This window comes from Corvus kubaryi, unplaced genomic scaffold (assembly GCF_017639235.1).
Source record: "Corvus kubaryi isolate FWS band 111438036 unplaced genomic scaffold, C.kubaryi_AGA036_p1.0 37357, whole genome shotgun sequence".
NCBI lineage: Eukaryota > Metazoa > Chordata > Aves > Passeriformes > Corvidae > Corvus > Corvus kubaryi.
Window position 1 is genome coordinate 4,590,000 of NW_024581117.1, and position 27,106 is coordinate 4,617,105.

General features: G+C 38.6%; 1 protein-coding gene across 7 annotated transcripts in view; it reads right to left on the reverse strand.

Moving 5' to 3' along the window:
* The window catches only part of NTRK2 (neurotrophic receptor tyrosine kinase 2), a 200,602-nt gene that overhangs the window by 144,990 nt on the left and 28,506 nt on the right, over positions 1-27,106 (reverse strand). For all 7 annotated transcript variants that reach the window (XM_042033716.1, XM_042033709.1, XM_042033711.1 and 4 more), the window contains exons 5-9: positions 26,728-26,882; positions 13,870-14,006; positions 10,745-10,877; positions 8,950-9,249; positions 4,078-4,110 (exon numbers count right to left, since the gene is read on the reverse strand). In XM_042033716.1, the coding sequence (XP_041889650.1) occupies positions 4,078-4,110; positions 8,950-9,249; positions 10,745-10,877; positions 13,870-14,006; positions 26,728-26,882 (758 nt within the window). The remainder of the gene's footprint in view (positions 1-4,077; positions 4,111-8,949; positions 9,250-10,744; positions 10,878-13,869; positions 14,007-26,727; positions 26,883-27,106) is intronic.

Consider the following 27,106-nt stretch of genomic DNA (forward strand, 5'->3'; position numbering starts at 1 on the left):
TCTGTAAGATGGTAATGCCACTATCAACTTTGGGAATTTGAGCTCTTTGGACACAATTCGTAACTGCTAATGAAGCTGGAATGTTTTGGGGAGAATCACTGTGGCATGTAATTGAACAAACGTGCTGGGACTGACAAACATGAAAAGAGAAGCAATCTACAGCATAATGTGTATCTCTACTGGAAACACTAGAGTTAAATGAGAACTCCACCTATAGAGCTATTTTAATGTGGTTCTGACTTCCCATTAAAAATGAAAGACTGCCCTCTACACTGAACTTCACCAGCCTTGTATTCAGTCAAATATAAGACAGTCTTAGAAATTAGCTTGAGCACTTTTGTTTTGCTGAGAAGAACTTGGCAGATGGGTTTCAAGCTATTTTACTAATATCAAATGTGAAATAGCTGTTTTCATTTGTTTAATAAATAATTTTAAAAACCCATGTTATATGGACAGAGGTTACAGTTTAGTATTGCTGTAACACCTTTAAAAATTAAAGTGCCTGAGATGGTATGAAGAAATTTGATTGATTTATCAAAATAATTCCACTGATGGGACTGCAGGGACAAAACCAGAACTACTGCAGACAAAGAATGATCATGGCTCAATTATTTATAAAAATTTCAAAATAAAACACAGATATTCACAATCTGTGATTTCCTGACAAAATTACTCAAATGAGAGAAAAAGAATTAAATAGTTATATATATGAAGTTAAGATAAACATGCATTAAGAGAAAATTTTGAAATGCATTTTTTTATTACATCTGGAAACACATGTAACATTTTAATTTCATGACTATAATGCGGATGAAAGAAACAAAGGGCAATAACTGCACCAATCATAAAATACATGTCCAGCATCGTAATTTAAGTTTGCAATTAAACAGATATTTCTTTACATGTTTTGATTAAAGTCAGTGCCATAAGCCTGCAGATGAAATCTTAAATGTGAATTTGAAACAGCTCTTGCTAAATACAGTGGCAGGAGCATTTCTGAGCATGGAGCTCCAGCTGAGCAAGCACAGGGAGGGCTTGTGCCTCAGCAGTATTCTCCTTCAGCTCCCAACGCCGGTTTGGAGAGCTCAGCTGGCAGTCCTAGCAAGAAGCTGCACTGGGCTTTTGATCTTCAGGCATGCAAGGATTTTTTTTTTGTACAGGAAGCTGTCAGCTACCTCTGGCACCAGTGCTACAGTCATCACAGTCAGGATGTCTAAACAACTCACACAGTCTATTTTGGATCTAAACTATGCACGCCAAAGGACAGGACTCTTTCAAGACAAAATACATATTAAATATACAGAGCTTTCAAGAGAAAAAAATTTAATTTCCTGATCTTTTACCATTTGAACTCTCCAACTCTGCACTGCATCTCTGTGTGTGTAGTTTACCATGCAGAAAGGTTAGAGCAGCAGCAACAGAAGAATGAACAGCATTCCTTGCTCATCCAGGTAGAATAATCCCTGCCTGAATGGCTCACCTGCACAAGCAGCCTGGACTTTCAGACAAGGTTCTGTTCTGATCATCTGTCACCGTGAATACATCCTTTGCCAGAGCAGAGGAATAGAGTTTTACTTCTTTATTTGCAGGCAAAGTCCACTTTATAACAAGTACTTGAGCCTAAAAAAAATTTGGCTTCCTTTACAATTAGCTGGGAAAATTTTCACAAAGATGGTTTTGGCCAACCATATATTTATTATAGTTTTATAAGACTAACATATAAAACAAATACTTAAGAGTCTTTGCTGCTCTGACTCTGTGAAATAAACTTTGAAGAAGGAAATTTTTTGCTCCCAATTTCACCTGTAAATAGCTGATGCTATTTGTAGTTCTGTTTATGCTCAGGCCTGTTCTAAGCTACTGGAAATCACACCATGGAGGTCTAATGAGAACCACAGGTCTGGTCTGTGAATCCTCTGAGCGCACTTCTATATTAAAATGGACAAGAGTGAAGGTAGGCTACATTGGTATACTGGTGGTGTGCTGACATTGCTTGCTGCCTAACCGTGAATCATTTGCATTTGAGGTATTGCCAGATCTTCAAAGCCCCTTGAAATGGGTGAATCAGGCCAGGAAAATACAGGCGACAGCTCTCCAGCCCAAACCGGACCATTTGAGTTAAACAAATTCCTGTTCATTTCACTATGAAATCCTGACATAGACACTGAGCACTCTTACAGACAGGGTCACGCCTTTTAACTCATGCTAGATAAGGCTCATATTGCTTTAGGGCCAGCTTCTCTGGTGCTCTGTACCTCATGCAGCCACCAGTGACTAATAACAGCTGCGGTGAATTGCAGCTGACACTGGCCAATATTCTGCAGCCACTTCACAAACAAGGTACATAGCGGCTGGGATAGACAAAACAGCACAGTCACATCAACACTGGGGGGGCTCATTCTGCACAGTCATTCTGGGGTTTGGCAGATATGGGGCAGGTTGTCTCTTTCATGCTCACAGCCACATTAGAAGAGGTATTGTGGCATGAAAATATGAACTCAGAGCCAAAGGAGCTGGCTTTGCACTCAATTTCCTGCTCAGATCCACATGAGTCACTCTATTTCTTTCAGTTACTTCCCAGATGGTGTCAGGACAGCATTCCCTCTTTGCCTTTTCCAAGAGGTGCCGCAGAGGTGAGCTAGAGGCACAGGTGGCTGCTTCACACTTGCAGCAGGCAGTGCCCCACGCAGGCAGGACTGACTCCCCTCGGCAAACTCAATGTCATGCAGCCTGATGTGACCTCATCAGATCTTCTGATTTCTGTTGTATGTTCAAAATACTTAAGAGAAACATTTGGAAATTGCCTCACATCACAAGGGCAGCACTTTCAAACAGCAGAAAGAACATCCAGGAATAAAGAGGAAGGCTGTCTTCACCAGGACTAGGTCTTGCAGGCTGTGATCTGCTAGCAAAACTCAAAGCACATATCTCAGCAGAAACCCACCCAAGTCAGTTGAAGCACAGCACTCACATGGCTAAAGCCATACACAGGCATCACGACCCTGGTAAACAGCTCAGAGCAAAAATCTTCATCCACACAGCTTATATAATACAACACATGAAGGAACTGTGCAAACCATCGCCACTTCTCCATCCCCAACCCTCCCTCCTTCTCCTCCTCCAAAAAAAAGGACTTTTGAAAGAGAGGGAGGGGAAGCTATCCTTTGGAGTTTCTAAGCATTTGAAGTCAAATTGATGCTTCAATTGCACATTTGCTGAAGTTTAATGATGTGGAATGGAATCAAAGCAATAACATTTAGATCAGCTTTAGGTAACTTGACTCATGGGCCATTTCATCCAAATAAAAAGTACTCCAAATAGGATCCAGCTTCAAGCTGTTTGGGTACGTTGGTTAAGATGAACTTTTCTACTCACCAGAAGTATACCAGAAATATTTTTTTTAAAAACAGTTGCTTTTCATACTGCAGCTTCTATTTCAGTGCCTGCTGGCTTTCACTTGGTACATTTTGCCTAACTAAAAAACTAATGCGAACACTGTGCCATCAAAATCTCCTGGCACACACTCAGCTACCACTGAATTGATGGTCTGCTTATGCAAGAGAGATTAAGGGAAGGTACAAATGAGTGGACAGAGCAAAATAAATTGCCTACAGGAAAACTTACTTGTGCCAACTTCATTTCTAAGTGGGATTTAGGGGTACATTTTTGGAGGCAAAACAAGTATGGAATCATCCCTGAAAAAATAAATTAAGTTGTATAAAGAGAAATCACAAACTCTCTTTCCTCCAAGAAATGCCTCCAAAAGGTTCACAAAATCTCATGTCTGTGAACTACATCACACAGCTGTCATCCTACAGGATCAACTGCACCCATTTGTAGCAGTGGATTTATGCTTCTCCTAATGTGAATCAAAAGCAGCATAGTAAAGTAAAACATCATATTGTCATCACATACGTTAAATATAAGGCAGGAGAACCAAAACACCAAAGTACCTTTTAGAACTGTGTTATTCTATGTGACATTTCAATTTAACTGAGCCTAACATTTGAACTTCTAATGTTTCAGTTCCTTCACTTCTATTATTAAAATAAAAGAAAACGAAAATCAAATATATACCATAAACGTCTGGATCCAAAATTGGGCCACTACCTGTACACCGGAAAGAGAAAAAAAAAAAGAAAAGATTTGTAAATAAATTGCAAATGCTGGAAGAATAAAAATTTCTTTAGGAGTTGTTTTAAGAGTTGACTTTATTTGCCATAGCAATCTTAAGTACCTACATAAATGCATATCAACATCAATAACTGCAGTTTATTAATTACATTTACACCCATCTCAGAGTTATTCCAAAGGTTAATATTTTGCTTCACATGTGCACAGGACACTAGCTCTGGCAAGGGCATGCGTTATTTCACAACTGGGCAAAATCCTGCTTTCCACTATTAACATATGTATATCTATCTATCTATATATATCTGGAATAAGTGCAACAATAACGATTCCTCTTGAAAAATCAATGGTAAAATTTTCCCTGAATTCAAGTGGAAGCAGATTTCACAGAGATTTAACAATCACTGATTTTTTACCTGATAAAAAAAATTATGTTATTTTATCACTGTGCTAACAACAAACCATTTTCAGCTGTGAGCTGGCAAGTTAAGGGCCACATGTAGAAATTACCTAAGCAGCACCATTTGATTCACTCTGTAAAAGGATGCTTCCAAGAAGCCAGCTGCACAGCTGATACACAGACAGAACTCTTACCAAAAGAGTCAGGTATCTCAGAAACCAGACTTTACACTAGCAAATGGATACCTATCTAGTCCACATTTCTCTAAATTTTACTAGTTCCTGTTTGCAGCTTTTTCTAATTACTTCATGTATGTAAGGCTTAGCACGTATGTGAGTAAAATGCACAGAACGCCCACAGAAATTAGTGAACTGTTACACTATTCATGCTTGGAAAGATACTCCTGTTGTATTTGAACATACCCATGCATTCTGATCTATAATGTATTTCTAGCACAGCTTATGTAGTAGGCTTATAGTTACCTCTTCCATATTTTTTCTCTCTCTTTTTGCAGGTTTGGAAATAAAATTAACAAGTAAATAAAAACTCTAAAGATTAATCCAACTTCAAGAAATATAATTCTCTTTATATTACTATACAGTAAATCCATAGCAGTGGCACTACACTGGCATATGGTCATGTCACAGTGAAGTAAGAGCAGAACATCAGTGTTAACAGCAAGAGAACCTGTGCTGAAAACACCAGTTGCAACCTGTTTGTAGAATGGCAGCAGATAATTAGGCTTATTTTTAAATGCACTTGAAGATATTCCAGTAATCGGGGATACATGTCAATAGACCCCATGAAAACTGTCATGTCAATCAGCAGAAATAAATAACCAGTGAAGAAAGCCTGACTATCTATCCTCAAGTAACCTGACCACAGATTTTTGTCCACAAAAGTTCATGGATTCAGTTTTCCAAGTGTAGAACATCCAACCACTTAAATATAGTATTTCTAACTCACCTTCTGTAATCTGAAGTGGAAAGAAAACCTTAACCAACAAAAAATCTCCCAGTCCTTTATTTCAGAGTTACATGTCAACATTTTTGTTTCTATTCACTGGAATGGGAACAAACTAAGAAGGTTAGTAGAACTCTAACTCCTCCCAGACATATAAAATAAGATGGCAGTAACTCCATTCAAATACCTTTTATATAACTAAACACTTCAAATAAAGCTACAAAAATCAAGATGGTGGACAACCCCCAAACTTCTGTTTAGTATTACTTCTTCTACTTAGCACATAAAAACATACCTACCTAATCATCAGTTGAAGTTATTTTAAAATGAAACTTCACCACAGTCATTTTGCCCGTTTACACACAATTATTTTCAAGGCCAAGTACAGAATGGCACCATTGTTTTGGTCCCCATTAGAAGAGGTTGTTGAGTAAATGAGCTATCAAAAGACACACTATTCACTCATCTTTACAAACTACATCAACTACACTTGGATTGTTTCCTTCTTTCTTTATAAATTTGACATTTTCAAAATAAAGCAGCAGCAAAAGACTCAATCCAAAAAAACATACTTACGCAAAAAGCATGTTATGCTGCGCAAGGAATATGCTACTTCTAAGGTGTATTTAGCATATTCTTTTACTTTGACAAGGTATATGTGACTTGGATTCCTTCAGCTGAATTTCATGTAGAGAGTTAGTAGATGAATAAGCTTAATTAAAAATATCTATTATTGGTAAAAATCTCTCCCATATTCATTAGCCATTTTGGATCAACTATGAGAACAGCCTCCAAAACAAACCATGACCATTTCTTGCTTACACTTTATTGCAGTTAGTCTCAAATAATCAAATCACTCTCAGCAAGAATTGGAAACCAAGAACATTAGCAGACTAAAGGCACTTAAAAATTCAGCTAGCAAAACATGAAATTTATTCTTCCAGGTTTTCACATTTAAAACAAATTCTTAATTTACAACATTAACTTGGGCATCATCAACACAATCAAAATCCCACTGTGGTCTGTGGTTTCCTCTCTTTCACGCCTGCATCCTAAGACTAGTGATAAAAAGTTCTTCAAGCAGTACGCTGAAAGTTGGGAGCATCTTAGTACAAATCACATCGTCATCATGTTTGACCCAAATCTGAAAGTGGAATATTACACTTCTGATGGAGAACATGCTTCAGACTTACATGCATTTACTTTGGGTAGACATATGGATTATGGGTGAGGGGATTTTTTAAATTTTCGGGTTTTTTTATCTTCAGAGCATTTGGCCAAGTGATGCAATAACCAGAGAATCAGTTTAAAGCTCAGTGAGTGTACCCCGCCCCACGAAACATCAGGACTGGCATTTAATTCAGCCATGAACACATGAAAATGAACATAATACCAGGGTGTGGGCCTTAGTCATTATGCTTCAGTGTACAATGTGTGGGCCAAAAGAAGAAACCACACAGTAACGGCAGCACTGAAAAGCCTTTTAAGGATTTGAAAAAGCCTGACAGTGCTTTAAATAGCAATAGTATAGAACAAGAATTGTAATATGATGCATTTGCTTTTATGTGAGCTTCAGTGGAGGAGACAACAATGTTGCGATGTTTTCTAAAGCTCAATGCCATGATTCTTGCAGGAGAAAACTAAAAACAATATTGAGGAGGCTAAGTAGATAAGCCATTTCCCCTGTTGTTAATTTTTAAGACTGGTTTGGTGCCATCCACTGTGCATGAACTAATTTCTAATGCAGTTACATCCTGTCTCTACACAGTCCCATTTCCTCTATACTCTTTTTGTGAGGCTTACTCCACCACAGATCTTGGGAAATGCTTAAAGAACACAGTGCAGTTTATATTGGTAGACTTAGATTCCATAGGAATATAAAAGGGATGGAACAAATAAACCATGTTTTCTTTGTAATTTAGAGGATAGCTACAGTTCTATTTACTGTGGACAGAAGCATAAAGGAAAAACATGACAGGAAAGGGGACTTGGATCAAAGACAAAAAAAATGGTAAGATCACCTAATGTATTAGAGGTAGCTCATACTCTGTTAGAAAATTAAGCCGGGTTCATATTAAATACTCAGGGTGTAAGAGAACTCCCACTGTACACAAAACATCCATGAGGTGAACTGTTTTCCTGAACAGTTATAATGCAGTATTAGGGGACACCAGTAGCTGAAACCATGGCATGTTTCTGTAGTGAGTCTCTTCAAGGAAGAACTCCAGAGAAAAAGCAGGAGAGAAGCAGTAAGCACAGAAGGAGTAAGCACAGCCTGGTTTTATCAGCTCTTCATCTTCTCCTAATGATGGGAAAGCAAAAGACTTACCACCTCTCTCCCTACAGCAAACTGAGCTGAAAGGGAAAAGATTAAATACTGACCATATTTTCATGGTCTGTAGCCTGAGATGTAGGAAGAGAATTTAAATATTCACCACTTTTTTTTCCCATCAGATAACATAACAGCACACTGCTGTTCAAAAAAAAGAAGGCAACTATTTATAGCACATGGTCAAAAAGCCAACGATACATACAATCTCATATTTTGAGGTATGACTGTGCAATTATCTGCACAAAATCACAACTTATATTTCTACTCCAAACGTGCAAGGTCTACTCAGAGTTTTTTCCACACACTCCAATATGCTTACACATACAGTGACTGTTATTACAGCCACTTCATGTATGGTTTTGAAGATGTGGGAAAAGATCAAACCACAGTGAACATCAATCACTTACAGCTGTCCCTGCAATTCAGTGAGCTAGTCCACCTTGAGCCTGCCCACACAGTATTTATAAAGGGCGAGGGGGAATCTTTAGAGCAACTGAAGGTGCAACCATCTTGAACACTGATACTCCTAGCAACGTGGGTGCCCAGCCTCCACCTAGACAAATGGCAACTGGCCATCAAAATGCCTGTTAAGACCTGAGACCTTGCCCATCCTTCCCCCTGGGTTACTTGTTTTCTCCCTAGTTCCCTCTGGTGTCCTATAAACAACATATTATCAAGAACTCACTTTACTGCACTATCAATTTCACAACAAGGCACTAGATGCTACATCCCCCCATCCTTGAATACACTGCCTAGTTCAATTCATAGGCAGTGCAGCAAGTTACAGAGTTGCTGAACTGGAACTCAGTGCTTTTCAGGAAAACAACTGAGGCTTGGGAAAACTTTAGAAACAGCAACTTTTCATTAGCCTTGGCTGGCAGGGAGGATGGTTACACAAAGGGAAGATTTACAGAGCACTGGCATGGCCTCCCTTGAGAGGCAATAAACGAGAAGAAAATGCTCAAGAAAAACATTATTTTACAAGTAATATTGAAGACATTCATTCAGAGAAAAAGAAGTCTTATAAGAAGCTTCCCCCAAAATAGTTAAAACTGCCCAAAACCACTATTTCACCACTTTCATCAATTTGCAATTGCTAACATTAAAAAAAAACTACACTCACCATCTCCAGGCACTGACATGAAATGAGCATCAACCCGTTTTTCATCCTCTCCATAATCATTCTTTGCCAGTAAGGTATAAGCACCATTATTCAGGTGTGTAGGATTGTCCAGCTGAAGGCAGCCATGGTATTCACTTTGATTGATAACGTGTATTTTAGTACAGATGTATTCAGACTCATTCAGTACAGCTCCTTCATAGAACCACTGCAATGTGGGCTTAGGGTTCCCTTTCACAGTGAATGGAATACACCAGTGGTGGTCCGGGGTTGGAGATTCAATAAATGTGATATTTGGTGCAACTGTATTGGAAAAAAGAGTGAAGAACATCAGAATATTCTGAACACGTCCTTCCTCCCTTCCTTCTCTTCCTCCCTCCCTCCCAAGTTATCATGGAAGTATTTTTCATTTGTCAGTACAAAAGTATGTTACTAGATGGAATGGTACCCATTTGAAGGATACTCACACAGGAACCTACCTGCTCTGCCTAGAGTACTATGCTGAACTGAAGCCGCTCTTTAGAAAGAAACAAAACAGACTAGACTGAAAATGTGTTAAATCATTTAAAACGTGTCAGGTGTGGGAACTTCAGTTACTGGATCACTTAGAAGAAGGACAGAGACATTTGGGCTTTACTTTGCTGAAAAAACTGCACAGGAGTGCTGAAGGAAGAGAATAGTATTGAAAATATTTAAAAGTTGGCCAAAAGCAAGTAGTACTGGAAAGACACTCAGCTAGGAATCCAAGTTTACAGATTATTTTTTTAACAGAATCAAAGACAGAACAGATTACTTAATTCTATAGATTCTTCTGTCAGGGAAAAATAATTCTCTACTATACATATTCTCATTCTAGTTCAAACCTGCTAAATGCCTCAAGTTTACAGGCCTCTTCTATTTCCCTCAAGAGACTATTCCAACACCTTGCTCATTATTTTCCTTTAAATTTATTCCTAACTACATCCAATTTCTTCTAGTTACACTCCCTTTTATCACTCAAAACAGTGCCAAGCTCAGAATCTCATTTACACTGTTCAAACATTTCTAGTGTATGTTCATTCCCATAGTTATTACATATCCAATTTCAACCTACAAACCTACATCTAGAGTGATCTTTCTAGTTTACTCTGTCATAAGCACGTGCTGAGCAAAGTTTGCCATCTACCAAGTGTTCCGTTCCCATCTTCAATTAAACAGAGTGTTGCAGCTTGTGAAAACATACTGTATAGTTCATGCAAAATGAATTCAGCCTGGAGCTTAGATCTAAGAAGCCAGCACCTCTACACTATATGCCCCTTCTGCCTTCATTGGCCCTGAGAAATAAGTGTACTATTCAAAGCTATGACAAATTAATTTACATCTGGCTGTATCAACATTGAACAAAGCAGTTTTTGTTTTAGGTAATAAGAACTTGAACACGTGTAGTCTCATAGAATTCTACTAGCGTTTTGATGCATCCACACTTCGCAATTCCTAAGGCAGTGTGCATGTACATAAACACCACTACAAACCTTCCCACGATGACAGTGTCATTCAGTATTCAGGGTTTCAGACCTTTACTTACAGATTGTTTGAACTGGAAGACAAAGCAGTCAGCAATACATTTTTTGCAGAATACAGAGCCGAAAAAGATAAGTGCAGTAACGACTGACTGGGCTATTCCTAGCATTAACTGCAGTAGATAGTTCACGTGCCTTAAGGGTTTTCATTTCAACAGTCTTAACGTCCAAAAAATACCAAAACAGTTCCTCCCAATGCAGTTTGGCCTGAGGGTCTGTATGAAGGCCTGCATACGTACAGAATACTGTAAGCTCAGCAGAAACTTGGTCCTCTCCCACAATGTTCTCCGCTACACAGGAAATTGACAGCCCACTGTCCATTGATGAAACATTCTTGATGGTGAGAGAAGCAGGGTTCTTATTTGTGTCACTCTATAAATGATCAGAAAAACATGTATGCGTCAACCACAGCATTAAGAACAAAGGAGAAGGAGGGAATTACTGGCCACAGCTGAATGGCATTTTTCATTTTCCCTTCCTTTTAGCTGTATCTGTCCACAATTAATCAAACCCTTATTGTAGTGTCTTATCCAAACAGACATAAAACACGTACAGAACCATGTACGGTCAGTGGCAGTGGCTTCAAAGCTTCGAAGTCCTGCTACAAACATTGCACTCAATCATGTTTCTGCCCTGTCAATTTCAGTCTGTGCAATTTTTTAAACACTTATCCCCTCTACACAAATGCTTTTTTCCTCTAACCATACACCCTTGCTCATCCCTCTCTCCTACTTCATGACTGATTTCCATGGTCTATCTCTGTCTGTTCTTGCTGAACTTTTCCTTCCTGTCTGTATTCTGTTCAGTCCTTGCTTTACTCATCCTTTTCTCTCTTTCCTTTAAACTTATGCTTGACACCTCTTCCACTGCTGTCTTCTGAACCCTACTGTATCTTGACAGGTTTTCTATCTCCTTCTTAACCAAATTTCTATTGAAAGCTTTCTTTTCTGAAGAAACCTTAAGCAAGAAATTGCATAAGCTAAGCTATTGCCTAAGTATTGTTTTATGTGTTTAAGAACAGGCTAATTAAGGTAAGAATGATGATTCTTAAAAAGCTTGATTCTTAGAAAGCTCAGTGTCTATCTACAGGCTTAAATAACATACTGAATATGTATCTATGTCACACTGATTAAGCAAATATGGCTGAATTACCCCCTCCCCCCACAAAAAGCACTAGCAAAGCCAATTGTTACTCTAATGTTCATAAATCAGGCCCTTCAGATGATCTCCAAATAATTATTATTTCCATACTTCAATTTTTCATAAAGAGCTAGACTATTTCGTTAAACAGGAAAGGAACCAAAACACACTCCAAAAATAAATAATAATTATGATAATTTTTAAAAACTACTTTTGAGGTACTTTTTGTAATGTACACATTCATGTCAGTGCTACAGACAACACAACCAAGCAAACCACTCTAATAGTAAAACCACAGCAACTTTAGGTGGCAGTCAACAGGAACATGTGGGAACACTCCTCCATACAGTCTTGGGCAACCGGAATTTTGAACTTTGAGATGACACCATAACTCCACTTGAGTTCAATGTCCCTTTGATCTCAGTGTGACAATAGGGGAGGCAGGTGGAAAAGCAAACACCCCTTTGCACATTTCCTTATTTCACAATTCTCAGAGGTGAGCACTGCTCAAAGCTGGACTGAAAGCAGAGGGGCTCAAACAGGCTCAGGGCTGAAATCTAGAGCAAGAAGAATCTAAACAACATCAGTCCAACTATCCATCAACACAGAAACTCAGAACATAAAGGTTAGCTCTGCAGAAGTAGAGTCTAGTTTTAACCTTTGCTAATGTCTCTCTTAAAACAGGAGAAAGAAAAACAGGGAAAAGCAGCATACAAGATGAAGAAAATGAAGGCAGAAACTGAGATACAGAAGTAAAAGAAAAGAAACCAAAAGCAACACTCATAGAAAAGGATAGTTGTGAATGGCAAATAAGGTCTAAAAGGCTCGTGCTCTTTGGCTACTGAAAAGACTACTGTGCTCCACGGCTAAGGTTGTATTACAAGCCCCTCTAAAATAGAATGATGTAGTTATGCCAGAATACTCTGGAAATAGAGAGAATACTCATGGAAACCTTGAAGCAAACTGACCATGGCATTTCAATGATAGGAGGGTTAAAAAAATTAGATGATCTCACTTTTTGAACAGTTCCACAAAACAAATCCCACATTTGTTTTGGCTCCTAGAATTAAAATTACAAAAAAGCTTTTTAAAAAGGGCACAACTTGGCAGAGGTTCCCCAAACTGTTTTAATTTCTTGTTCTTGATGACGACTGATGCCTTCATGCCTTTGGGGAGTTTTGCAGATCAGAGAAAATTTTAAAAATACAACTAGAGCTCTGCAGAGCTCTTACTTATGAAAGCTGGAATGTAAGGCAGACTAGTTAAACTCTATACAAGCCTGATATAATGAACTTTGGAAAGAAAATATAAAAACTTTGAGACCCAAGAGGTCCTGTCTCCTCCTCACTGCAGGAAGAGTTTTAGAAGTACACATCCCACACATTGTACAGACCAAGAAGCTTTAGGCAGAGTGCACCACCATGAATGTAGGAAAGCAAATGCCATAAAATAGTAATAAACATGGGATTTTCCTACTGTAAAATAATATCAATTTATGAAGTCAGCAGCTGCATGTCAAAGACCTGCTTATATATCCCTCCTTTTTTCAATATTTCCATCAGAAAGGACTTAAGCAGCACACAGTCTACAATAGAGACCAAAAATATAAAGAGCCCAGCAATCAAAATTTCTGCACCTAGATGATTTCAATGAGGAAAGATATTAGTATGTCATTAAAAAAACAAAACCAAAACAAAACCAACCTGACAGTCTTTTAAGTAAAAATCTTCAATTTCAAGGCTTCCTGTTGCTGCTAAGTGTGTTGAAGAAAAATTAAACAAGCCACAAAATATTGACAACCAAATTCCAACACACCAAATTTTGAAATGAGAATGTAATAAAATTACCAACACAAAGTTTTTTTCACAATCAGCATAGATTGGATTTATTCTCTGTAGGCAGGTATCAGTGATAATAAGAAAGTCCTTGTGTTTCAGTATCCCAATTCACATTACTTCCGAAAATTTACATTACTCTTGTTTACGAGTGACCATCCAAAAAACCAGAGTGCAAATGAAAGTCTTGAGAAACAAATGTCTGCCATTCCCCAAAAGCACTGCCACAGTCACCCTGGATTGAAAGCAACTGGAAGATAAATGTAATCCCAACATTAATTTTCTATTTAATCTTTTAATAGAAAGTTAACTAGAGCCGGACATGAAACTTCATTCCATCCTTCAGCAGGTATCACCTGAATTGTCATGTATCTGAATATAAAACTTACCTCATGGTTTGAAACAAGATTAGTTACCACCCAGGACACATTTGGGGGTGGCCCACCAGTCGTATCACAGTACAACGTGATGCTCTTTCCTTCCACCACGGTGATGTTGTAACTGCTTAGGTTTGCTGAGGGCAAGTCTATGATAGGAACAACAACAAAATAATCCAACGTGTATTTGTATTTGACAGAACAGATGCCATGCAACTCTAAGAAAGCCATATAAATGCAAGCACTACATCAAATATTCACTGTAGTCAGTACCATTCAGACAGTACAAACAGCATCTTTGGATATATACAACTACGATCTTTAGCTGCTATGTATTTTCTGCATCGCCTCTGCTTCACATCCTAAGAAAACATTACTGCATGTGGAAATATATTAACTAGTTAATTATATAGGAATATATGTCACAAACAGAAATTAGAAATTATCCGAACTTCAGTTTTTAACTTCAAAATGAAAAAAAACCCTCTTCCTTTACTCTTTTAAACTGGAAATTGTATCTGTCTCTTTATAACAGCTGCAAAGCAACCTCTATGTTCCACTGACGTTGTGGTATTTCCTCTGTTCTCCACAACACTAACAGGAAAATCCCATTACCTCCCCATATCCCACAAGACCGCAGCCCTCCCTCTCATACAGAGACACAGCCCAGAGAGCAGGGAAAAACCTAGATCTTAAGCTCAAAGTGAGGGGAAACAGAGCTCTTAACAGATTGAACTAGAGAAGAGAAAGGACAGAAGAGAGGGTTAGAAATTGCACGGAGTTCTACTCAAGGCACCTCAGCTGACTTTTCTATTGCTCTCAGGAAAGCAGGAAAGCAGTGAGATTGTAGCACTCATCAGGAAACAAGACCAATTTTTACAAGAATCAGGACTCCCTGTCCATCTTACAGAACTATAAATCACTCAGTGCCTCATTCTAAGGGACCCGAAGCAACGGGAGCCTCCCAGAGAGTAAATTTATGCTGAATGTTTACAAAAACACATGGAATTATACACTGACCCTCTCCAAAATAATACAAGCAGTATCAGTAGATTTCAGGAACAGAGGAACTCACATTTCATATTTATTTATGTAGCAAATAATTATGCACCATTCTATAAATAACATCTTTCTTAAAAGATACTATGCCATCATTTGAAGCTGGTACACTCTGTAAAGAGTCTTGGTCTCCTTCATGAGGCATTTCACATCAACTGTTCCAGGAAAATTTTACTTGCAATTTATCATCTCAACTAGTCAAGTTTATCTGCTGTGCAGGACATTTATGCATGATCTTGCAATGAATTTTCTTTTCCTGAAACAACAGCTCTCTTTGGTTTTGCTTTTTAGTTGAGACTACAGCAGTTTCATCATGGGCTTGATGATATAGAAGTTTATCAGATATTTTTCTTTATGTAAAAGTTCCAAAACAAATAAATAACTATCAAATCACTGTGAACACATTCATATGTTTGCTGGAGGTTCAACAGAAGCTAGATGTATTGGAAACCTCCCTTTAATTAGTTCAATAAAAAAATAACTGAGAGGAAGCAATATGGAAAAGAAGAGAAATAATTTTCCAGACAATGCTTTCTTGCCTAATAAGATTTGAAGATCAGCACAAGTATACGATAACGGCTCAGGCAATTCTCACGGTGTTTTAAGTAGTGCAGTAATATGATTCCCATTATAGGCATCATGGATTTCTTCTATTATGTTCACTTTATAAATCATGTGTTGAAGTTTATTGAGACAGAGCTGGAGAGTTTGTATGCCTTGATGCAGTAATCTGTTAGCGAAGGTAGCCATCTGCTCTAGCCTGCTGCAAATTCAAATCTCACAAGTGTCTGTCAACTAGCTGAGCAGGAAATATAACTAATCTTAGTGAACATTTGGATATTAATTATGCTAGTTAGTGAACAAGGAGAGAAGTAATGAGATAATTTGCTTTATAAAGTTACACTTCCACAACATCTCTGAATACTGATCCAATTACTCTTGCCAGACCTGAACATGCAAAGAGAATAAATTTCCCCACTCTTCTTGACCCTAGCACTTGGGACAAGGTCTACATGATAGGTTAGCATTTCACTGTGCAAACTGGCACAGCTCCTACTAACACATCATTTCATGTGAAACCTCTCATGCAAGCAAAATTAAAAGCAACTTTGGTCCCTTAGAGCTCTCCTTTAATAGCTGTTAAGTTTTGAGACAACTTCTTCCTGCAATGTGTTTATTTATAGTATAAGCAACTGAAGTTTAATTCCTCTGGTATTGGCTCTGGTTCACATCCAAAACTAGATCTAGTTCTGCTTATCTGCAGAAGTCTGCACATGTCATGTTGGTGTTATATCTCCAATGGAAACAGCTACATCATGCTGTATCCTGCCAGAAGGCTACAAAATAACAGTGCTTATTATTCTGTACATTTGTAAAATTATACTAAAAACCAGCTGCAAGGCCCCTGCACCTAAAAAAGTACAAATGGAACGGAATGGAATGGACTAGAGTTAGAATTAGAAATAGAATAGATTAGAAAAAACATTTTTGTGTGTGTTTTCTTTTACTCTTTTTCCCAGTCATAAGACAGGTGAAAAACACAAGAATTGTCTTGGGAGTTTTTTTCTGGTTAGATATATTGAGATAGTGTGCTTTAACTGCAAGCTAATTTTGCTTTTATTTCCAGTGGCACCCAGACTACTCCACAGCAGAATCCACACTAATTGAGATGTGCCTCTATTTGGGAAAAGCAAGACAGTCACATAAGGCCTCAGCTAGACATGGGATACATTGCCTTTACCAGCAAAGCCATGACCCTAAGCAGCAAAACCTGTACTGAAAAAAACTGTATTTTAAAAAAACCACAATGTACCTTAACATACACACATGTTCAGTTTGTATGTTCAGTGTATTGTGAGACCATTTATACTGGCCAGTAGCACTTTGACTCTTATAGCACTACAGAGATATCCAACCACGCTGCCTTTACTCCTGAGTTAATTTGGTTAAATACAGTGTTTTAGATGGTTATCTCTTTTGTTGATAGGGATGTACATTTTAAAGGACAACAGCAGTTGATACAATCAGATAGCATACTCAAATACTTTTGTATACTGCCAGCATAGTAAGATTAGACTGTAGCATAAAGGGCCATACAAGGTAGACATGACATCATCTTTCCACAAGTTTCATCTTGATATCTGTCAGACAGATTACTCCATGCCCCAAAGCTTGAAACATAATCTCTGTTCCAAACTTTGATAGAATTAATTATTATAACTCTGGATATCAGCAATAACCCTGCTAGTATCCGATTGATTTTTCAAGTTTGCTATATTCTTGGCCTTAACCTTCTGCAGCAATGAGTTTTACAGGCTGTATACAAGAGCCATTCTCTTTTACCAATTCTGGAATTTCTCACTGACATTCAAATTTATTCAGTACTCTCCTGTTTTGGTGGAACAGAGTAAAGAGAATTTCTGAATGATCTTTTTAAAAGACCACCTTGTTTTGCTTTTCAATTCCTTTCTTGTCATTAATCTATTCAAAGCTTTTCAATCTCTACAAAAATGGCAGGACAGAATCTGCTACTGAGAAGTTTAAAGTGTAATGTAGAGAGTAACACAGTTCAAGAGATGAAAGCATACACTAAAATCCATGTGTCTTATTATGCACTGGTATATAACAGCTATGTGCTTTCACTGCATACAGAATGAATTTTCTCATATTCAATGTGATTACACTTTATTCCTAGGAATAGGCAGCTCTGGATTAGAATAAGCAGTCACTTCCCTCACCCCAGCACAACTAGAAAGAACTAGAGACAAGCAGGACAAACTCATTTATGTCAGCTGAGTCTCTCCAAATACCATCTCATGCTTTAGGAGAAACAAACACTCCTTTAAGTAGGGTTTGTGGGGGGGCATTTACCTTCACAGACCATCACTAGTGCAAAAGGCTGGCCTGAAGCCATCAGACAGTGCAACTGTCAAGCATCACTAGTGAATGACTCACATCTTCCCTGTGCACAGCTGGGATTTCAGCAACCACAAAACCAACACTTGGATGCCATTTTCAAAGATTACTACTACATTTGGCTACACAACTGTCAACGGAAATTAACAAAATGAATGTGCCTAAATTTCTAGAGGGCTTACCAAGTCTTCATGCTGCTACTTATTACTTTCTACAGAAAACTTAAACTGGCCTTCCTAGAGCCAGACTGTCACTGAAAGCTGAAGGATATGATCTAATAGAGAAATAAAAACTCTAGTCTGTAACTCAGCTCTTAGCACCAAGAATACTTAAGCCAGTATACTTAAGAAACTTTTAAAAGAAGGCAGTCTTAAGCCAGAAGAAGCAAATCCATCATTACACCAAAGACAGTGTTTCACTATCTGCAGTTACAAAAATGTTTACAAAATTAGTACCAGATTCACTTTTTCTGCTTCAACTTTCACCTGTTCAGTTCTGGGATTTGTTCAGCTGCTGAAAAACCTTCAAAAATTCTCCCAATATGGTCAATTAGCCTCACTAATACCTAAGAAATTACATGATGAAAGAATTAGTACCTGAGAGAATACTGTAAATTCAATATTGCATTCATTTATGCCATCCTTTGCACACTAAGTCCCTGATTTTCATCAGCCTCTCAACAAACTCTCAGGAGTCTAGACATGACAGTGTCACTAAATGGTTTTCAATGTGGCCCATGGCATTTTCTTTTTGTTTGGCATGCTTTTGGAGGTCAATTTGTTGTGTGATAAGAACAAGAAAAAACGACAAATTTTTTTCTGCATCTGATTTTTAACCAGGTAATTTTAATCCTTACCTGAAATCCTTAACCATCTTTTAAACAAATATATCAGACACAGAATGATTAAATTAATACTGAGGCAGCAATCATCTATAAAACCGAACCATTCAAGGCAGACTACCAGAACCACTGATTTATAAAATATCCACTGCAATTCTTAGGTTACCGTGGTTCAAATCAGCCTACTTTCCTCACACAAGGTTCCAATTCAGTCTAGGGTCTTGGTTCTCCTGGATTGGCTTTTTCACTCTCGGGAGAAAACATACACTAATTACACATCACTACAGTACAGCCTGGTAACAACCACTACTTGCACTGTCTGGAGCCTGAAAACGGGATGGTTGACAGCACAATTTGTTATGAACTGTCATACGGATCTGCAAATTGCAGAGGTCTTACTGGCTCAAAACAGGTTGTATCAATGTACAGAAAACAGACTTTTCTTGTATCATTCTACTTAAATTGTACCTTGTTTGAAAAGACAGTACTGTTTACAAATTCCAGAGGTCTTTTCCTAAGGGCTTTCAAGGGTATAAAAAAACCAGCAAGAAACTTTCTAGTAATTCTAGCTGTAAAGATAAGAGCTGTTGGATATGTGATTCATCTCTTGTGTTTCACTTAACAAAAGCCTGCAGCCAACAAGCTCTGAGCCAGATTTCAGCCACTGGGGAAGTGGGCATGTTTCCACTGAAGTCTGCGGAATGAGAGGGTCAAAAAGCAGCCTGGCTGCCTCTTTAAAGGACTATAAAAGGATACCCCAAAAGTTTACATGCTAAGCATGAATTAAGGAAACATAATCGACTGTTTCCATTTCCCTGTTGTATCACATTCACAGAATCAAAATGCTCAATACATAGAAGACTGCAGAAATCTCAGAGAAGTTGTTAACAAGATGACAAACACAACCATATTCAATGAAGATTAAAAAAATACGTTAGGCAAACAATATACAGAATTGACAGAAAAAAGGAACATTTAAAACAAATTTTGATCTTTCATTTATCCTCTGGAGCCCAAAGATCCCCATCTTCATTATTTTTCTAATTTAAAGTATGCTTTCCAGATCAAATACGCTCTTACTTTGCCTTTGAACACTCCATCACTCCTTAACTAAAATTTTCACTAGAAGCAGACTTCATTACACAGAGCCAGCACATGCCACAGCAAAAGACCACAAAACTTGCTAACTCATCTTCACAACCACAGCAACAAGCTCCGTCTTCACAGAACTGTCACTCCATCCAGGGCTTCAAACGCCATCATGAATGCAGTGCAGCCAAAATCCACCAACAGATGATCACCTGCACAAATTCATTTGGACACCCAGTTGTCATCTACAGTCAACCTGCACAGAAGCTCTGAAAGCTGCTGTTGCTATTTCAAACCAGATGAAGGGCTTACATTTCCAAGGTTTACATCAGCTCCTTAACTGTTGCCCAGGACCTTTCCTTTACGACCCCTAGCCGTAACCTGGATTCTAATAGGAATGTGCTGAATAAAATAGGATCTTGCAGCACCTGACCTGGTCCCCAGTAATAATATAAACAGTTTGTCTGCAAGAATTTTGAGATGATGTTTTTTTATAGAGGCCATCAACCTTATCAACAATTACCTCGCTAGCAATATAATGAAAGTGCCCAACTATGTTCTCTGAATGGCTAAGGAAATTAAATTACACCTGGAGAAGCTGTTCTAACCCGTCATTTAAGCTTCAGTTGATCCACAATGACTTTCAAAAGAAAACCAAGGCAGGTTGGGCTGAATATATCAACCACAAGCTTAACAGATGAACTGAGAGCTAAACAGCCTTTTCAGTGTAAGTTAATGAGGCCCAAACTAGCTTTTGCAAACCTCTGAAAAATGGCTTATTCACAAAGTGTATATAATGCAGCTGTAATTCCTGTATTGTTATCCGTGGAATTTCATGTGTGTCCAGAAAATACTCAAAATAATGCTGACCTGTCTAATGTAGCAACATGATAAACAAGTGATCCTGAAACAGGAATATCTTCGGAGAATAGCATAAAGAAGTAAAATGATGGGTTTCACTTCTGGCACCAAGTATACCATATGCCAAGCATATTACTGAAGGGATGCTTTGAAGAAAGTTTTCCCCTTTCAAAGAAACCAGCACTTTCTTTAGACTTCAGGACAGAGTTATCTAGTCATCAGTCTTCACCTAGATAGAACAAAGTTAGAATACCACCAGAAAAGTGTAAAAGAGCTGTTCTCCTTAGCAGATCAGTACTCCACACTTATACAGATGTGTCAAGCCAGGCACAGAGAGTACGTCTGTAAACCTGCACAACGTAATGAGTTTAGAGACAACACTTGAGTGATCCAGACACACTTCTTTCCCTTAGACAATGCTTTACTTCTTCCTATTTCTAACTTACTTTGTATTACAAATTGCCTTCACTGAAATTAAAGCAGAACTTGAATCAGAATTATCAAACAAAAATCAGGGGTTTTTTTTATATGAGACATTCATGTATGTCACATGCAGCTCAACTATCATCATTCACAATCCCTGACTTATGTAGATGGTCATGTCTAAACATCTGTATGAAAGCTGATGATTGATTCACAAATAGATAAATGTTGCATGTTCAGAAGGAAGTTATGTACGTATCTTTGAAAATTAGATTCCTGTTGCCTTTTCAACGTCCATAAATTATTGGTTTTGCCCACTTAAAAGCCAGAAAGTTCTTTTAATTAAGTTTGGAAAAATCTGACTTGTGGTGGCCTACTCCCTCCCTAGCCTTGGCCACTCCCTCGGTTTCTCCCTATTTGTTCTTGTACCCCAACTCTGCCCAGGGACTGCCCCTGGGCCCCAGACAAAACCATCCCATACTCAGCCCACGTGGTCTCTCTACCTCTGAACATCATGGGGACAAGATGTGATTAAAGCCATCTCACACCCTCATGAGAGACCCTTCTCTACCTTCTTTACCATCCACTGTGTTGTAACGCTGCTGGCTGCTGGAGCCAGATCGCGGGGCTGTCCGAAATGGACTCCGGGGTGCGATTAATCACATGGCCCTAGAAAACCCTTGCTGAGCTTTTGGGCCGCAGCAGCCTGCTAGGCAGAGTCCAGTGGTTACAACTTGACTCAACTTGAGAGCAACAGTGAAACCCAATTACTGTCAAAGTCTTGCAAAAAATGAAGTTTTTCACATGGCCCATGATCACAGATAAAAATTAAAACTCTTACAGAGAAAATAAGAACAGTTTGCCACCACACATCATGCACCACATCTAGTCCTTGTGCCAAAATAAACAACACAGCTAGAGAATCCATGAATATTCTGAAAGGTGAACACTGAGAACATTTAAGACTTTTTTAAACTCACTTAATTCTACCTGTAATATTCTCCTTCTAATAGTCTTATCTGTGAAATCTGGCTGATAGTGGAAAAAAAAGTCAACACCCACTGGATTATGCCTTTGCTTGTGGTTTTAGACTGCATTGTACTGTAATTGCCTAAGATCTAATGCTTATTTTACTGGCTCATTAATACTACAAATCTTTTCTGTAAATTCAAAGAAACAAATGTGTCAATCCTTCAGTTTTCCTTTTTACTTCCTTAGGATTTATAACCACCGCCTGGTATTACCATTTACTTATTTACCTCTAGCACAAAAGAAAAAAAAAATCACCAGAAACAGACTTAAATGAAGCTAGACCCACTTCCAGTCCATTTTCAGTCATCTGAGCAATTGCCTGTTAAAAATCATGGGTTTCCCCAACAAGCAGGAAAGTGGGCAAGCTGTTACTTTAGCTTGAAATTCTACATTACAACTTCTAAAATTTTGTCAGTCATACACAAGTAGCAGCACTAAGAGCAGCACCACGGTACTTTGTGTGCAAGAGATGAGACAAGCAAAGAATGTGAGCATTCATTAAATCCCATAGTACTTAGACCAGACAACAGTTCTGCTGACCGGCTGCAGATGTAAACAGCCAGCCAATCCGAACACACCTTAGTGGTATGTAAAGCAAACTAGCAAAGGGAACTATCTGCGACATTGCTCAGTAGATTGCAGCTAGCATGTGTGATCAGTGACAAGAAAGAAGGCACCTAAAGAAACAGTATACAATAAAAAAGCATCCAAAGCTGGTACAGTAAGCAAAACTGAAAGACAGATTAAGCACCACATCTGCATATACAAATCCAAATTGGCCAGATAAGGCAAAATGCCATTACCAGACTGAGAAGCAAAGCAACACAAAATCTGCAAAGGACTGTAGAGACAGCTGTAGAAGCCACATCTTTTCCCAAAACACCACAAGATAAAAAGATTTATTTCAGTATCACTGAAATCAATGATAACGGCTCAGCAACTGAATGTCTACCAGAGGATGCAAGCAACACATAAACAATCAGTCCCAAGGACGTGGTCTTGCCTTCTTGGCATTCAAGAGATCTGCAGACTGACAGTCTTTTCAGTGACCTTACCCAAGGCACAGAACATGCCTCACTTCCAAGGACTTAAGACACTGGTGGTAATAGCCACTAGAGCTTAGAAGCACTAATAGGAATGAAGTGTTTACTCATATAGTTCTCTTTATTGATTTTCTAATGCTATTTATCAAAAGAAAACAGAAGAAGATATCCCAGGTGGTGGTGCTATCCATGCTGTACAGACAACTGGCAAATGCTGTTAAAATTGCAAAACTGTACACCACCATTTGTATACACAAAAGGCTCTACTACTGTGGTAGATGCAACATGAAAACCTTTGACATAGTAATTACATGTGAACCTAAAACTTAGAAGAATCTGATAATTTTCATCATACCTACATAGATTACAAATGCAGTTGGAAAAATAATTACTGATTGACACTTCTAATATTGCAGCTGGAAAGGATCTTCTAGGTAGTGAGCATACCTGACTTTAAACCTCAAGAAAATACATCACAAAGCTGATGACATCTAAATTGCAATCAATCTTTAATCAGCACATTATTGAACACTTCCACCATACAAACAGTTAGCAAAGTACCACAGAAATCTGCTAATTTTCTCATCAATTACCTACAAACCAAAGCCCTTTGATTAAGAAACCACAGTGGCCGCTAGCTACTTCCCAGCAAGAGATTTATTTACAGCACACAGCAGAAAGACATCCTATTACCAAAACATTTATCAAGTACTATCACATATAGGCCTCTTACTATAATACTATGAAGTAATTAGTAACATCTGAACACAAAGAAGAGTGCACATTTGATTCGTTTATTAAAAAAAAAAACCAAGAAAACCAAACAAATTCAACAAGGAGACGAAATGAAACCATTTCATTAGCAGAGAAAATTAAAAAAGCAGAGAAAAGGTTTTATTAAAAAAATGAGGAAGCCTACATGCCCAAAAATTTCTCTTCACGTCAAAGGGAGGAGCTAAGAAGCGTCACATAATTCACAGGAGAAAAAAAATCAATATATCAAAAGCTGAATTTCTCTTCTATTTCAGTACTACCTATTAGCCTCTCAGAAGGTTCTGGAAATGAAATAAACCAGCTTCATTAGCGGTTTTGTTTTGAAACTAAGTCTTGTCCTTTTAAATACAGAAAAATATCTGCAAAGGTACTGAAATCAAGAGCCATGCACTGGATTTTTCAGATAACTTCCAGAACACAGCCCACCAATATTGCCATTCCTCTTCACCTGGGATTCTCTACTCTATGTTTAGGAAAAAGATGTGTTGCCATCCTTATTAAAAATCTATATCCTGCATTGGTTCATTTTGAAAAAGGTAAATGAAGAGGAAACAGCTGCTAAAAGGGGAAAAAAAGAGGAGGAAAAATGATGTAATATTTAGTGATATTTGGACCCTGTACACTAACAAAAAATGATTTGTAGGCATGTGCTGGCATCTACTCAGATTGTCAATACAATGCATGTTTTCCGTACGCAAGTTACGCATACTGCAAATTCCAGTCTAAACGTTGTATATACTCACCTTCCCTCCCCTCCTCCTCCTCCTCTAGTTGGAAGTACCACCTTCCCTTGTCATGACAAGTATTTTAGTCAAGATATGCCCACAGGATGCACGCATGTGTACACACATATGCACCTACACAGCATTCAGGGCCCAGAGACGAGCCTGTTTTGGCTGCAGATGGTTAAGAAATCAGGGGAAAGAACTAATCCCCCACAGGTTTAATTCTGGGTATTAAACATCAAAAGTTTTCAGAGGAAAGCCCTAGCTACCTGGTAGCTTCTAGATGTGCCAGCCAGGAATGTTACAAAATGTGCTGGAGTTTCTCTTTTTCAATAATTGATCTCAGTCCAACAGCCAACCTCTCTACACCCAACACATTAATCTACCTCCTAGTCCATCCAGCTGGAGCAGAAAGTTGGGTCCATTTAGCTCAGCTAGGTATTGTATCTCCCATTTCACATAAATAAGATCCTGGAGCACACAAGACTAACTGTGCAGCTCACAAGACTCCCTGAACAGGTGGGGTTTTTTTTGATTGCACCAGACACTAACACCATTTCTGCCACCATGCCTGGTCCCAGAAAGAAGGTCGACACAAGACCAACAGTGGCAACAATATGTGGCCACAAAACACATTATCAACACTAAATGCTGCACTTCATGGGCTTGCAGTGTCCCTACCACAGCTGGTTTTTGCTGGCAGCTGCTATCAGAGCATGCCACACCCTCCACACAGGCAATGGAGAAAAGGACACTCAATGGGCAAAGATGGAAGGAGAAAAGGTGTAATTTCTCCTAATGTTCACATTGACTTATAGCTTTTCCTATCTAAATCAGCCCTCCATGAGGATCCCCTTGCTCCCCTTCCTTCCTGTGTGCCTGCTGCTGGGGATACCAGATTCCCACTCTGCTTCCAGAGCCCAGCAGATGTGACATCATGTTAGAAACACCCCATCTCTGCCCCTAATACACAGAGGAGAAAAAATCTCCAGCTACTGAGTGAAACCTTTCCCCAGCTGTCCCAGGACAATTTGTAGGCAGCAAAGTGGTATATAAAAAAGGTAAGGAGATGGCCTTATTGTTATATAACTTTTCCATTTTTTTCTAGATCAATGTATCTGAAAACAATATGCTCCAATATGTCACAGACCTAAGCTTGATATAACTCTCTGGTATAGCCTCTAAAGTGAACTCAGTAGAGTTTTATTTGCATGAGGAACATAGCTATTGCTAATTTGTCTCAAGTAGCATGCAGTTCTGAATTTTCTTCCTATGGTCCTAGTACTAGTATTTTTGAAGAAAAAGACTTCATTAACCATAAATACCTGAAAAAAATTCAAGAAGGTAAAATTGAGCTATGAATGTCTATTGAGCTTGGAAACACTAATATTTAGTTCAACACAGGCACATGCGTTCTATGTAATACTTGTGTGTTATCCATAACCAGTATTCTGTTTCCCTGCACTTGAATAATGGTACATTCTTAAAGGATCAAGAGAAGAACGAACAGCTTCACATGAACAGGTGAAGAGCCTTGAAGGGAAGCCATATGAGGAGTGACTGAGGTCACTTGGCTTGTTTAGCCTGGAGGATACTGAGGGGAGACCTCACTGGGGTCTTCAAATTCCTCACAAAGGGAAGAGGAGGGGCAAGCACTCATCTCTTCACACTCATTATCAATGACAGGACTCAAGGAGATTGTATGAAGATGAGTTGGGGGAGTTCAGGCTGGATATCAGGAGAGTGGTTGGGCACTGGAACAGGCTCCCCACGGAACTGGTCCCAGCACCAACCCTGTAGGAGTTCAACAGGCATTTGGACAATGCTCTTGAGCACAAGGTATTACTCTTGGGGTGTTCTGTGCAGGGCCAGGAATTGGACTCCATGATCCTAATGGGTCCCTCTCAACTCAGCATATTCTGTGATTCTGTGATTCTATGAAGTTCCCAGAATTATTCCATGTGGGGAAAAGACCACTGAGTGGTTAATATCTCCACTGAAAACTTAGAGCATTGTTGTCATCCTGAGAAGTACCTTGTAAAAAGGCATTTTTGTTTTTCCTGGCTCACAAAAATTTAGCAGTAGTTTTATGTTAAAAGAATATTACCGCAGTTCGGGACCTTCATATCCAGCAAGGCTGTCCTCTTATTGTTGTCATCTATGCAGTATAAGTCCTGAATTTCTGTGGAAAACTTGGTCTCATGAAATTTCTTGATCCACATGATTTCACAGGAACACTTGAATGGATTGTCTACCAATATCCTACAGGAAAAAACATCAATTTAGAAGGCAGAATGTATCATGCATAAAAAATAAATGAGGGGCGGAGGCCTCCAAGCATTCAGCTGGGTGAAAATACAAGTTGAATCCTTTAGTTAGGAAGGTTAAGGAAGGCAAGTTGAAGCCTTTCATTAAGCAGCATAACACATGTGCCCTTGGTAAACTCAGTGCAATGTAAGCTGCCAAGCTGGTAACAGTTCCATGTA